This window comes from Mirounga angustirostris, unplaced genomic scaffold (genome assembly GCF_029215605.1).
Source record: "Mirounga angustirostris isolate CCGP_5_RB_7025 unplaced genomic scaffold, mMirAng1.0.hap1 SCAF_2, whole genome shotgun sequence".
Classification (NCBI taxonomy): Eukaryota; Metazoa; Chordata; class Mammalia; order Carnivora; family Phocidae; genus Mirounga; species Mirounga angustirostris.
The window spans coordinates 142,722,860-142,738,148 of record NW_026991710.1 but is presented as its reverse complement, the minus strand read 5'-3'; the positions used below and the strand labels follow the sequence as shown (position 1 = coordinate 142,738,148).

Here is a 15,289-nt window from a genome sequence, read left to right as displayed (position 1 = left end):
ATCATCAAATATATCAATTATATTAAACGCATTGGGGTTCTTGCTTTGCCTCCGATTTTATTCCCTATTCTTTTCTCTTAGAAATATTTTAATATAAAAGTAATACTCCTTTTATAACCTATTGCTTTTATTAATACAAAAAAAGAATGCTTACTGAATTCACATTATTTTGTAATCTGGATTTCACATTATTTTGTAATCTGGAAATGTAATATTAAGGAAAAACATTAAAGTGAATGCAGATCTCTAGGAGACTCACAATTATTTATTCCAAATGAAAATGTAGTTTGCCTTTTTGGTGACACTGGCTTCCCATTGGATTTTACTCATAATTTCAGGGGGTCTAATTAAGTCAATATTTAGTGCCTATGTATACACCTATGTATTTGTATGTTAAATTTGTTTTTCTGATTTTTTTCTACCTTCCACCCATAGGTAATAACAGCTACCTCAACCCTTGCTTTGGGAATTAATATGCCATGTAAACCTGTTGTTTTTAAAAAAGATTCTGTTTATCTGGATGCCTTGAACTTTTGACAGCTATTTATGCTACATGCCTTTTGTTACATTTGTATACACAGGGATCTGGAACATCCATTCAGTAAGCCAAGATAAATCACATTTATTGTGAAACATTTAGAGATTACATAAAATACTTGAAAATCGGTTCTAGATATATGACATGAATATGATTATATTTAGAGATGTTTTAAGCAATCATTGACTGGCTAAACAGATTAGTTTTCTTGATAATATTCTTGCTTTGGTAAATATTATTGAACTTGAACAAAAATAGTATGAAGGAGAGGTAACCACATCTCTGGAGTACCCGATTGGTTCCAGGCACCAGTGATTATAAATGGGCTGTCTACAATGTTCTCAGTTCAGACTAATTTCTAGAAATACATTGGTAAATAAGATGAAAATTGTCTTGCTTAAAAATCATGATCTTCGAACAGTGATTACTAAAAAAGCAACCACATTTTAGGAATATATTTGTAAAATAAAATATTTTAAACTTCTCTGAAATTAACATACCAACCAACAAAGAACTCTTTCAAGGTTTTTGAAAGTTTAGTATTTCACATGATATAGGTAAGTTAGACATTAACCGATTACAGAGACAAAACATGAAATTATTTTAAAAGTTATGTGATCATCTCTTTAGATGTCTGGTCGTGCAGGAAGATGTGGAAAAGATCTTTTAGGAAATGGGTTCTTCTATGATATTCCATTACCTATGACAGGCACTTAAAGTCTAATGTGTCCATCCATACAGAAGGGTCAATTTCCTCTAAGAATATCTTTGGTTCTCTGACTTATTAGTTGCTAAAGCAAACGACAAAGAGGATGCCAAAGCAAAGGTAAACTGTTTCATATTATTTAAATTACTTTAATGAATTTAATTATTTCAGCTCAACTTTATAATAAGTTACAAAACATGAAGGGAATAAAATGACAATGTGCTGTAAATAAACTCACTGTAACATTTGCTTCTATTTTACATTACCCTTATTTAACACAAAAGCATGTTTTTAACTTTCATGCTTTCAAACATATGGAGAATTAAGCCCATGCTTTTTCTGTTATAATTATCCCTGGGCTCTGCATATGTTAAAATAGAAACTTTTTTCTGTAAATATATATGGGCTAAAACATTTTAAAAGTCAAATTTCAAAGAAATAATTAATGGTTCAAAAAATGTACAAAATCCTGAAATGTTCATAATTCTTGGTTCTAAATTTTTATGTTTACTTCTCACCTGTCATGCAATTGTGATTATTCCTCTCTCCCTCTGAATTTTTTACCATTTTCTGTTTATACATACATGTATTTAGTATAAAACATTATGAAATACCTAATTATAATAAGTATTATAATAATATAATAAATAATATAATAAAGCAATATGCAATGCCTAATTTAAAATGTAAAAATGTACCATACATTGTATATAGTACATAAATATATATAGTAACATGTTCCATGATAGAAATGTTTAATTGTCCTTTTGGGTATTACCTTTGGAGGACCTACTACAAAATTTGCTTAATATCTAACTTGATATTTTGATATATGTCTCTATAGACATTATCAGTTCTCCAACAGTCATTGATATTCTCCAAGCAACTGAAGATCAAGTGCATGGTAAAATTTTATTTTATATATTCTTTGCAATTCTGGGTCACAGAGGTAAGATTTAAACCTGTTTTTCACTAAGTCAAGGTGTTAGTACATGTATGTACCTCTACTGTTCTAACATCTCCCTTGTTAGTGTGTTTGATAGTTCTTATTTGTTTGATATTTCTGAGATCAAGAGACTAAGGTTAACATGTTAAAATTGATTTCTAGGAGTATGTGCATCAGGAATGTATTCCCATTGGATATTCTAGACTTGTGTCCCATTTGCACTACCATGAACCTGTGAATTTTGTTTTAGTAAGCTTGCTAGTCAAGGTTTTTTCACAGGTTGTGTATTCTGAAACATAGATGGTAAACAAGTTTTCCTTTCTCAAACTTCCACTCATTAGATAGTGTGCTTACACCGATAGAATTATAGCAAACTGTTTTCAGTTTTCTATTCCTTTAATGTTGTAGTACAATACACACAATATTTATGAAATAAGTATAATTCAATGATGATTACTTTCTATGATCCTTTGATGGAAAAATATAGACTCATATAGATTAAAAGCTTTATGGTGTGATCTAGTAGTTACTAAGGAATGTGATATAATATTATTTTAATCATTTTTATATAATGGAATATTACTCAACCATCAAAAAGAATGAAATCTTGCCATTTACAATGACGTGGATAACTAGAACTAGAATATATTATACTAAGTGAAATAAGTCAGTCAGAGAGACAAATACCATATGATTTCACTCATATGTGGAATTCAAGAAACAAAACTGAGCATAGGGAAAGGGAAGGAAAAATAACATAACATAAAACACAGAGAGAGGCAAACCATAAAAGACTCCTCACTAGAAACAAACTAAGGGTGCTGGAGAGGAGGGAGGTGGGGGGATGGGGAAATTGGGTGATGGGCGTTAAGAAGGGCACATGATGTAATGAGCACTGGGTGTTATATGCAACTGATGAATCACTAAATTCTACCCCTGAACTGGTAATACACTATATGTTAACTAACATGAATTTAAATTAAAAAAAAAAAAAAAGGAGAAGCTGAAAGAAAAAGTAAAAAAAAAAGCCAGATTCATGGACTCCAGCTCTGCCACTTAGCATGTAGTATCCAGGGCTGTTTCTTATCTGTAAATTGGGAATCATAATAGTATCTACTTCAAAGGATTGCTATGAAGATTAAAATAATTAATATATGTAATTGGCACTGTTAGCTCTTAATTTCATAGCTAGTGTTATTTTCAGATGAAATGACTGGCCACTGGAAAAGCCAAAAGAATCAACAGAAAAAAATGATTGCAATTAATGACAGTTTAATAAGTCTTCAAATGCAAAAGAGGTTTAATAAAATGTATAGTTTTCCCACATTCTAAAGTTACAGAGAAAATAAAATGTAAAATAATCTAACAGCAAAAAATGGAAATTATCAAGATACTATAGTTCATTTGTTAATTTGGCAAAGATTGCAATTACTAGTTATGTTGACAGGGCTATAAATAGTTTTATGACAAAAATATTCTTTAATATAGTAATTCTACTTCTTAGAATTTATAATAATTATATAATCAAAGATAGAAAAATGATGTAAAAATTTATTTTATTAGTTTCCCAAGGCTGCTGTAACAAAGCACCACAGACCGGGTGGCTTAAACAACAAAAATTTGTAAGCTCTCAGTACTGGAGGCCAAAAGTTCAGGCAGCATTGGTTCCCTCTGAAGACTGAGGGATAATATTCCTTGCCTCTCTCCTAGCTGCTGATGGTTTGCTGGCAATTCCTTGGCTTGTAGTCAAATCAGCCCAATATCTGCCTTCATATTCATGGTGTTCTCCCTGTGTGCATGTCTCTGTGTCCAAGTCTATCAGATTAGGGGTCCATCCTACTCTAATATGACCTCATCTTGACTATAACTGCAATGCCCTATTTCCTAATAAGGTTACATTCTGAGATACTGGAGCTTAGGATTTCAACATGATTTTTTGAGGAGCACATTTCAGTCCATAACATATCATACTTACATATAAATAAAAATTGGTGCTACCTATATATCCAACAATAAAGGAAAGGTTAGATAAATTTTAACATGCCTAAATGTGGCTATATTATACAGCCACTAAAATTCATGTTCGCAAATAATATTCTGTAACACAGCAAATGCTCCAGATATAATGTTAAGCATTAATATTAGACTGTAAAACTGAATACTACATCATAAATTTGTATATACAAGACTGGAAGGGAATACTATATACCAAAATCTCCATGGCCCTCTATCCCTTTAATTTTTATATTTATACTTCCCTATAAATAATAGAATTCATACTTAGAAATATATTTCCATCCAGACTTTAAAAAATATTTTGACTCTGTGTCTCACAGACTTTGGTAATCCTCTGTCTTTATTTTGGATATTTACATTCATCCATTTCATTGTTCCCAGGTAATTCTAGATGATCTTCTCAAGGACTTTGCTACAGTGGTTGAGAAACACAATGACAAAATTCAAAAGAATTTTGGTTTCTCCCTCTTAATGATTTCTAAGTTGGATGACATGAAAAAAGCATACCAACTACCTCTGTCAAAAATTGGTAAGATTGTGGAATGTACATGAACATAACGCAAAGTCAATAAAAGAAAATGAATGTAAATATTTTGAGATAAAGCTAAACTTTAGAAAATGAGGACAAAATTATTGCAAATAAAATATACCAGAAACAATCTTTCAGATCTATGCTCTAGAATTTTATACCAGAAAGGTCTCATATTATTTGGGATTAGTTAAACCACCCTGGATTTGACTTGACACTAAATGTGTAAAATATGTCTATATTTTTCTAGTGTCATTATAAACTAACAGACCATTGCATGGGCTAAATTTATTCTAGAATATCTCCTCTCCTATTGATGCTGTTTGCCTTTTAGTAGATACTGGCATTCTTAACTAGTTAAACTTTCAAATCTGGATAATGTTGAAAATATACGAAAAGAAATTTTGGCATATTTATTAAGGGTCATAAGTGTCTTATATTTCCTTGAGTACTATGGGGGGCAGCAAAGAAGGTGTTTCCCATGTCTTTGAGGAAAGGATAGAATAAAAGAAAAAGAAAATAACAAAAATATAGGGAAAATTCTGTAATGTATGCCAGGTAGAGTAAAGGCGTTAGAAGTAGAGGATATACTTAGCACCCCAAGATGAAAAGGAGAGAAGGAGAGGGCACTCAGAGGAAAATGAAAGGTGGCAGAATTTCCCTTCCTTCATTTCCATAAGCAAGGAGAAAAAAATGGAGCAGTAAGGGTTGCTTTGGTTTATTCGTATTTCTGGATAGACTATTAGGTTGGAATGTAGAGGCTTGTGAAGGACAAGAGAAAATGGTCAGTTTATTCAATCATGGAATAAGAAGTTAACTAATCAACTTCACAGAAAAGAACTTAAGTGTTTCAGGGCAATTACCTGCATTTGGGACTTAGAGGGGTGAGTACATTTATTTTTCCTCTCTGTTTTCCTCTGGGATGATTTCTGTGGTAGGCGAAATAATGCCCCTCCCCTAAAAAAAAAAAAAAAATGCCTGGATGCTAATCTTGGGAACCTGTGAATATGTTATGTAGCCAAGGTGTTACAGAACCTGGACTGGATCGCCCGATGGAAGAACCAAGCGGCATTCAGAGATCTTGGAGGATAGGAGGTTTATTTAATGCCAGTGGGCTCAGAGGAGAGTGATCTCCAAAGGTCTGAGACCCAAGCACAAACAAAGGGGGTAATTTATACACTTCTACTTCCACACACTGGGCAATCTTGGTGCGTGCGCAAAGCAGGGCGGGGAGAGGAACCTGGATTGGCGCGTGTGGGAAGCAGAGCGGAGAGAGAAGAACCCAGAAGAGCCCTGGGGCAGGGGCTGGGACTCCCTTGTTGGCTCGGTTGGCCATCTTAGGACACAGATTTTTCCTTATTATTCCCCCCGCTTTGATGCCCCTTTAAACACCTAGTTTAGAGGGCATCATTTTCATTCTCTAAGGGGCGATAGTGAGTAAGGAGCAAATGTAGTCTGATCTTAGCAATTTGAGCAGTGATAAACCTAGTAAGGGCTCACAAGGACCAAATGCTGCTGTGAGGAGGAGCATTAGGAGGGGGCCGATGAGGGGGGCAAACCAAGGGAACCATTGTGAGAGGGAATCCTACCAAGTCGTCTGCTGGAGTGCTTCCCACCAGTGATTCACTCATTCCTGTAATTGGTTCAGAGTTTCTTGGACCACCCCCAACTCATTAGCATAGAAACAACATTTCTCCTGTAAGAAGAGGCAGAGTCCCCCTTGCATGGTCATGAGCAAGTTGAGCCCATGCCTGTTTTGGAGGACCACTGAGGCCAGTGAATCGAGTTGGCACTGCAGGGCCAGGGCTGATTGAATGAGGGTGGAAAAATCTGCCATGAGTTGTTGAGTTAGCCCCTGGTACTGAACTTGAGGCATCCCAATGCTGGTGGTGCTGAGGGCAACACCTGACGTGGCCAGCACGCTCACAATAAGAGGGATGGCTGCGGGGGAACGCAGCTAGGAGGTCTCCATATAAGTGGGGCATCGCTCCCGGGGAGGACTGAAAGATCAGGTAAGAGACTGACAAGTGTGCATGATTGATCGCGTGGGGTGATGCAAATATATACACCTTGATCACAAGACAGAAAATTGTTGTTAGGCACACAGACCCGACTGTGACCTATGACAGGAGAGGAAGGTTTCCGTACAGTGGTACCAGAACCAGAAAGGGATAATCTGAGGTCTCCGGTGCCAAGGTGGGAGGTGACATGGTGGACTGGTTGAGGATGACACTTAGGTATTGGACGGGACTGGGTTTCATACAGATCCAGCAGTCAGATGCTGGGGGTGGTTTTGAGTGGTTAAGTGCTTGGTGGGAGGTGTTAATCATACCTAACAGTTGCAGTATAGATGCTTGCTGTGTGTGGATGGGGGACCCAGGCATATGACAGGGTGAGTTATTTTCTGTCTGACTCTGAGGGTTGACTGCAAGGCTTGGGGTGAACATGGACTTAATCATAAACTTGGTCATGGGGTCGGTCCCTATAGAGTGATATTGGCCCAACAGGAGAGTGATTCTTGTGGCCCATGATGTGGCACTGGGTTCTAGGACTGAGAAAGTGAGTGGTATACAGTGATTGTTAGGGCAAGAAGATGTTGTGTGACAAGGAAATCTGGATGTCACTGTGCTGTATGAGGATCCACCACCCCTTGGACCATTGTTCCATTCCCGGCCAAGTTGCCACCCAGGACTTGCATCCCCAGGCTTGTGGGCAGAACTGGGGGCAGGTGTTTGGCTGTTGCATAGGGCCCCCACAGATGTAGATATCTACCAGCCAGTAACCTCTGTGAGGGCCATGGTAGCAACAGAGTCTATGAGGTTCCCAGGCGGTATCAAGAAGCTGGCATCCATCAAAATGGAGGTCAAACTTTGGTGTGTGCCCATCCCAGTTGGAAGAAGTCAGTGGGGGTGCTGGTGCGGGGTTGAGGGGGATAAGCTGGAGAGTCCCTTTGCTAGTAATGGTGATACGAGAGTTTGCCCCCCTTGCCAGGCCGGGCAAACTAGAGGCAGTGAGGAGGAACAGCACACCAGGTAGCAGAAGACCAGGACTGACTGGGGCCAGGAAGACCATGGTGAAATGTGCTCAAGGGTAGACCACAGAGGGCCAGTAAAAGTGGGGTCTACAACCTTAGGTAGAGGGAGCCATCGTGCCTAACCTGGCAGCAGATGAAACCTGGACAAGTGAGTGCAGTAATACACCCTAGGGTCACCCAATAAGCAATGACAATAGTAAGCCTCTGGGGGAAAGTCCATCAGGAGGGGCAACAGTGTAGAGTTTGACTCCCAAGATGAAGGAAATCACACCGATGAGAGCCAGGGACCATGGTGAGCCGGTGTCCATCAGTCGGTGGGGTCTCATTGAAGGTGAGGTCCTCCTCTCGGGGTTCTTCATTGTAGTGGCTGGGCTTCTGAGCCTTTCCCCGGTTGGGACATTCATTTTTCCAGTGACCTTTCACCTTACAGTAGGCACATTGATCCCTTGCCAAGGGGGTCCTGGGTCTCCCCCCTTTTGGTGGTCGGGGTCTCCCCACCTTTGTGTTGTCCTTTTCTTTCAGGGTGGCGGCGAGGAGGCTGACTTTCTTTTTCATCTTTTTGTTGGCTTCCCGTTCGGCTGTGACCTCCTTGTTCATGTAGACCTTATTGGCAGTCTCTATTAGCTGGGTGATATTCATCCTGGCGAAACCCTCTAGTTTCTGAAGTTTTTTTCTGATGTCTGGGTGGCCTGAGCCACGAAGCAGGTGTTTACCATCTGTTGGCTTTCCTGTGCCTTGGGGTCAAATGGAGTGTATATCCTGTAGGCTTCACGTAGTCTTTCGTAGTAGTCCCTGGGGGACTTCCCTGGTTGTTGAGTGACTGAGGATACCTTAGTCATGTTCATGGGTTTCTTAGCTCCTGCCCGGATTCCCCAGAGGAGGGCCTTCCTGTGCCGGTGGATGTGGGCTTATCCCTCGGTTGTGGTGAAGTCCCATGCTGGGTGCTCTTTGGGTGAGGCCGTATTAGCCCAGGCAGCAGGGTCAATTACTCCCACTGGTCTTCCTGGTACTGCCGTGCACCTTTTATTATTCTCCTCCTTTCCTCTGTGTTAAATAGGGTGCAGAGTAACTGTTGACAGTCTTCCCAGGTTGGCCTCTGGGTCTGGGGGTGGTGGGGATCCTCGGCCTGGGGGCACCAGTGGATCCTCTGGGCCTGGGGGCGCAGGTGAGACTGAAGGCTGCAGAGTGTCTGGAACTGAAGGGCCAGGTGTAGATGGTCTTGGAGGTATGTATGGTGGGGGTGGGATCGGTTCCCACTTGGGATCTCCGGCTAGGATTTGTGGAGACTGGGGCTTTTGCTGATTTTCTTTAGGTCACTTGGATGAGGTGATTAAGACCCTGGCCTGTCCCTGCCTATTGCAAGCGAATCGCACCCAGGGGGGGAAGGTCTAGGCAATTCCTAGCCAGGAGTCAATGTACAAAAACTGGTCAGGGTGTCCTGGTTCTTCTGTTAAGACTCACCATACTCGACAAATCATTGGGACATCCAGTGTCCCTTCTGAAGGCCATGCGACATCAAAGGTGGGCCATTCCAATTCACATAGGGTTCTCAACTTGCCAGGGTTCATCCTGACTCCATAGTCTCCCCAAAATTCCCATAGTCTCTAGAACCATAGGTTTTCTCTGCCCTGACCCCATGGTGATGTCCCTGTGTGTGGTGGTGCAGAGACAAAGGTGGGGGTGCCTCCTGAGGTGAGGAGACCAGTCAGATGCCCATCTGGCCATGTCCCAAAGGAGCTTAGGTGAGGCTTAGCCATAGCGGTCTCAGTGTTGTGACTGATGATCTGAAACAATTCTGATGCTGCCATAGACTGCATGCCATTCACCACGGAATTGCAGATGGGCCCACTCAGACTCTGTAGGCTTCTGGGGACCTTAAGGGTGCCCACCCGTGGAGTCACAGAATCAGTCTGCTTGAGCAAGCCAGGTCAGAGTGCACATTCACTCACACATTCACTCCAGAAGTTATTACATTCCCTCTCTGGGAATCCCTACTTGTGAGACCTCTAAGGTCTCTGGGAGGTGATCAGGCTCCCTTTCACTCCCATGGGTGGGCCTATCTGGGTCCTGGGGCCCCAGGTCTTACTGTAATCTGACGTCAGGACCAGGTCCTCACCTGCCAAGTCTCCTGGAGTCCAGTGGGAACAGCGGAGCGGGGCTGGCCTGAGGTGACCAGGGTAGGAGGCTGCCGAAAATTAGGCAGGGTGTGCCTTCTGCCTTATGATCTCTCATTCTGTCACTGCCCCGCTGTTGCCCCCAAACCGGTGGCAACAATGGGCCAGCATGGTTGGGTTTCCTGGTCAGGGAACCAAAAGTTACAGAACCTGGACTGGATTGCCCGACGGAAGAACCAAACGGCACTCAGAGATCTTGAATAGGAGGTTTATTTAACGCTGGTGAGCTCAGAGGAGAGTGATCTCCAAAGGTCTGAGCCCCGAGCACAAACAAAGGGGGTAATTTATACACTTCTACATACTGGGCACTCTTGGTGTGTGCATGAAGTGGGGCAGGGAGAGGAACCCGGATTGGCCATGCGTGGGAAGCAGAGCAGAGAGAGAAGAACCCAGAAGAACCCCGGGACAGGTGCTGGGACTCCCTCGTTGGCTCGGTCGGCCATTTTAGGACACAGATTTTTCCTTGTCATTGGGAGAACTAACATTGCAGACTGGATTTTCTGGATTGATCCAACGTAATCACAAGGGTCCTTGTAAGTGAAGGAGAGGGGCAGGAGAGTCAGAGAGATGTGATATGAGAGAGATTTAACTGATCCTTGCCTGCTTTGAATGTGGAAGGGCTCAAGGACTGTGAGCAAAGGACTGTGCAGCAGCCTGTAGAAGCTGGGAAAGGCAAGGAAGGAACCAACACAGCTCTGACTACACTTTGGTCCAGAACTTTCATAACCAACTTAGGTTGTGTTAAGCCAAAAGTTTGTGGTAATTTGTTACATCAGCATTAGGAAACTAATACAGCTTCTGAGAAAGTGGACAAGTACATAAAAAAGAATGACAAATAATAAGCGATATTTTTTCTTAAGTTTCTGTTAATTGAGGTAAAATTCATATAACATACAATTAATCATTTTAAAGTATATAGTCCTGTGGGCATTTGGTATGGTAAAAATGTTGTGTGACCACCACTTCTATCTAATTAAAAAAATACAATCAGACAATTAGGTTTTCTTTTTTTTAGTTTTTCTTTTAATTCCAGCTGGTTAACAGGATCAGATGATTGTAACTGTTAAATAGAAACTATTTAGAGTTTCTATTAATAAATCCAAGTCATGCATTTAATTTTGGGGGCTTAAGGGTCAAGCATTAAACCCTTGTGTTTTTCCTCTAAAGTTGGGATTAACAGAACAATTAATGTGGAAGTGATATGGATGAAACTGAATTAGCATGAGTCGCATTCTCAGTCAAATGTGGTTTATAAAACATAGTCCCAAGTGAAACTGCAATTACCTGTCCCCTAAATAAAACAGCAATATCCCCCTCCTTAGATTCTGTCTTCTACGTTACTACATAATACTACATTATGTATTTCCCTACATAATAGGGAGAATACAAAGGTGTATCTTCTTAGTAGGAGGGGGGTCTGAAATAGAGAGAAAGACAAAGAGAAAGGGACAGACAGAAAGACTGGCAGAGGAAGACACAAAGAAGTCTGTGTAGGAAAGGCAGAGCCACATAAGGAGAGAGAAACAAAGACAGATATAGAGACAGACAATCGGAGAAAGAAGTAGGGAGAGATAAAGAAATGAGACACAGTGGGATGCCTGGGTGGCTCCGTCGGTTAAGCTTCTGCCTTTTGCTCAGGTCATGGATCCCAGGGTCCTGGGATCAAGTCCTTCATGTGGCTCCTTGCTCAGCACAGAGCCTGCTTCTCCCTCTGCCTGCCACTCCCCCTGCTTGTGCCTTCCCCACTCTGACAAATAAATAAATAAAATATTAAAAAAAAAAAAGAAATGAGACACAAACACAGAAAGACAGAGATGGACAGAAATAGAAATAGAGAGGAACATATGGGCAAAAAAGACAGACTGAGTGAGACAGACATAGAGATTAACAGAAAAAGATAAAGACAATGAGACAGAAAAAAGAGAGACACAGTACAAAGGAGAGGAGTAAAGAGGAACAACCATGACCAAGAGGCAGAGAGGGCAACAGAAGAGAGGTGGCAGGTCATTCAAAGAGAAACAATGAAACACACAGAGCCAAGTGTGTTATTGTCAGAGAAAGAAGTCAGAGAAGAGAAAGGAAGGAGGAACTGGAGGGAGGAAGAGAGGGGGAAGACATAGAGAAGGATTTGAGTCAAAAGACAATAGCTTCTTCTCCCAAACTCACCACTCAGGCCTGGGGTGACAGGAGTGAGTTTGACAAGGGCTAGAAATATTCCTCTATTGTTTTTGCCTCCTGGTGACTAGCAGGAATTTCTTCCTTTCTGTTACAATATGAGACTTAACATAAGAAAGTGGGTGATGATGTCAGTTTTAACTCTATTATGAGAAAATTTGCAGTTTTTGTAGCTTCATAGCATCTTGAGAAGAATTAGCTGACAATGAATCATATTTTAGAGGACAAGTGGATGGTGCTGGTTCTTGACCTGAGATCCTGAGATCCACTAGTGTCCAATGAAGCATGTTTCTTATATTACAAATGGTGTCTATCTAATTTCTGAGTGGATAGACATGGAATTATCCAACTGGACCACTGATGACTATAAATAATAATGCCACTAGCACTTGCCAGAATGAGTATAGTGTAGGGAAAAAAGTTTTCCCAGCGATAATCCAGAAATATAATTCTTAAATTTTCATCTTAATTATTTTCCTTTTTTAAAAAAAAAGTCAATAATTCACCTAGTAATAGTGGCATAAAAAAGTATAACTTGTTTTTTTTTTTTTTAAAGATTTTATTTATTTATTTGAGACAGAGAGAATGAGAGACAGAGAGCATGAGAGGGAGAAGCAGACTCCCTGCCGAGCAGGGAGCCCGATGTGGGACTCGATCCAGGGACTCCAGGATCATGACCTGAGTCGAAGGCAGTTGCTTAACCAACTGAGCCACCCAGGCGCCCAAAAGTATAACTTGTTTTAAATAATGTGTTTAATAGAACTGTTTTCAATTCATTTATTTGATTTTCTAATTAATTTCTTATTAGACTTTTTAGGTAAAGAATGTAAAGACTCTGAACTCGTTTCTTATTTGCTGCCTGGGACTGAAAATAGAATGATTGTCTTCCCATTTGTTTGCCTGTCCAATATAACTGATCAAGATTTATTTGATATGAATGTGATAAATGATGTATATGAATTTTGGTGTGTAACTTTATTTTATCCTGTTTATTCATTTAAGGGAAATAATTTTTATGTCATGGTAATATTAGCAAAGTGTCTAGTAAAACAAAGCCATCTTACTCTTATTCCAGAATAGTAGTACTTTGTACTGAAGTGGAAAAAAAAATTTTTTTTTTAAACTACTTGAGTAGGGGCGCCTGGGTGGCTCAGTTGGTTAAGCGACTGCCTTCGGCTCAGGTCATGATCCTGGAGTCCCTGGATTGAGTCCCGCATGGGGCTTCCTGCTCGGCAGGGGGTCTGCTTCGTCCTCTGACCCTATCCCCTCTCAGGTGTTCTCTCTCTCTCAAATAAATAAAATCTTTAAAAAAAATAAACAAATAAACTACTTGAGTAGTTTTAGAATAAAAATAATTGATATAGGGACACCTGGGTGGCTCAGTTGGTTAAGCATCTGCCTTCAGCTCAGGTCATGATCCCAGGGTCCTGGGATTGATTCCCATGTCGGGTTCTCTGCTCAGTGGGGAGCCTGCTTCTCCCTCTGCTGCTGCTCCACCAGCTTGTGCTCTCTCTTTCTCTGTCAAGTAAATAGATAAAATCTTTAAAAAAAAGGAATTGATATAGATAAAGAAAAGAATGTTAGTTTCTCAATTAATCATCATGTATGAATTATGTCTTACTATGTGAATCACTGTACCGTAAGCCCTTGCCTCTCCAGGTGTGAACCAAAGACCAACAACGTCCGTGTCCCCTGCTAGAAATGATGAATCTTGGAAGCCACCTCAAACCTAGTGAGTCCAAAATACACAAACGTTTGAGAAGCCCTGCTATAAGTCTTTTTTTTTTCCATTTTAAAGAGTTTTATTACACGATGTTAATATTCAGGACACTTCAGAGCACCTTATACTTCTAATCAGATATTTGGTAACTGATTTTAAAGTGTTACTTGAGTATTTTTCTCATACTGGCTTTCAGTCAAAAATACTACTTAGTGATTGTTTAAGAGATGTTAATTTGATTAAACAGTTTATCCTTAATAACCTGAGACATCAATCCATGGATAGCTTCTGTGGTAGTTTTATAGCTGTCTCTTGTAGCTTTGGCAAGTTTGTCTTCTGACTTTCTGTCATGTGTTTCTAAACCCAACATGAAACTCCCTTGTCCCAGCTGGGCTTCTGACTGTTCTAATTTTTCAGACAACTCAAAGACCTGACCAGTGGTATAGTCTGCATTAGTAAGCAAACTAGAGGAACTCAGTATATTCAATCAGTATTTATTCCACAAAAGCTCAAGCAATTTGCTGTCCAATGAGGATTTGAAATATGAGACTTCTAAGGCATAGTATTATTTGCAATGTACACCAAAGTCTTCTATTTTATTAAGTGGGATAGTCTGGTACTCAGAAGGTCCTTTATCAGGGGGTTTGTAGCCCTTTGGATATGTCCTAAAGGCTTCAGGATTCACTTTTCCTTCAGATATTGTTCTTGTTGGGTCAATTACTACTGCTACGAATGGTGCCTGGATCTGCTGATTGAGCATCTGGGTACTAACATCAATCCCAGAAAGCCAGCAGCCGTAGCCAGGATGGCTGTGATACCAGCCAATTGCATTTTCAAGGCGGCCAACCTGTTTAGCATTTTCTATATACGCAGCCATGTACTCATATGCAGCAGCCTGAGCGTTGACTCGGGGTTCAGTGCCCTCTATAGGCAAAGCAAAACTGTCCATAATGATCATGGTCTCACCATCCACCTTTCCCAGCATTAAGCCCATCACTTCCAAGTTGCCTCCTGATCTGGCATGCATCATCATTTCAGTAGAGCCAATGCTGAGATTTTGCAGTACTTAAAGTAATGGTGACTCGCTAGGTTCCCGGGTGTGGGCTTTGGACCCTTCCCACCACAGGTGCTAACTCGTACTAGTCTCTCGAGGCAGTCATGACCTGCTATAAGTCTTTTGAGGGCAGTTTGTGTTTGTTTATTTTTATGATCCTTGCACCTAAAAATGGTGTATGGTACAGAGTAGAAACTCAATAAACATATATAAAATACTTTAATTTTTTAAACTAATGTAAGAACCACTTTGTTTACTGCCCCACGTGATTGAGAACAATGACACAGCCAGCCCTCGCTGGACTCCTGACAGCATATCCATAGCACTCTGATAGGAAATAAATTCTAATGACTACTTATATCATTTGCCCAAATCAGACAATTACATCCTGAAAAAC

At 40.4% G+C, this 15,289-nt stretch overlaps 2 protein-coding genes across 2 annotated transcripts in view; one reads left to right on the top strand and one right to left on the bottom strand.

Moving 5' to 3' along the window:
* The window catches only part of DDX60 (DExD/H-box helicase 60), a 202,919-nt gene extending 193,491 nt beyond the window's left edge, over window positions 1-9,428 (top strand). Inside the window, exons 50-52 of the transcript XR_010409612.1 lie at window positions 1,169-1,364; window positions 2,089-2,148; window positions 4,588-9,428. The gene's annotated coding sequence lies outside the window, so the exon portion shown is untranslated. The remainder of the gene's footprint in view (window positions 1-1,168; window positions 1,365-2,088; window positions 2,149-4,587) is intronic.
* A 4,479-nt stretch (window positions 9,429-13,907) lies between these two features.
* Window positions 13,908-14,995, bottom strand: LOC123848809 (COP9 signalosome complex subunit 5-like). Its single transcript, XM_054508694.2, has one exon. The coding sequence runs from the start codon at window positions 14,869-14,871 to the stop codon at window positions 14,404-14,406; it is 468 nt and encodes a 155-aa protein (XP_054364669.1). The 5' UTR covers window positions 14,872-14,995; the 3' UTR covers window positions 13,908-14,403.
* Window positions 14,996-15,289: the final 294 nt, after the last annotated feature.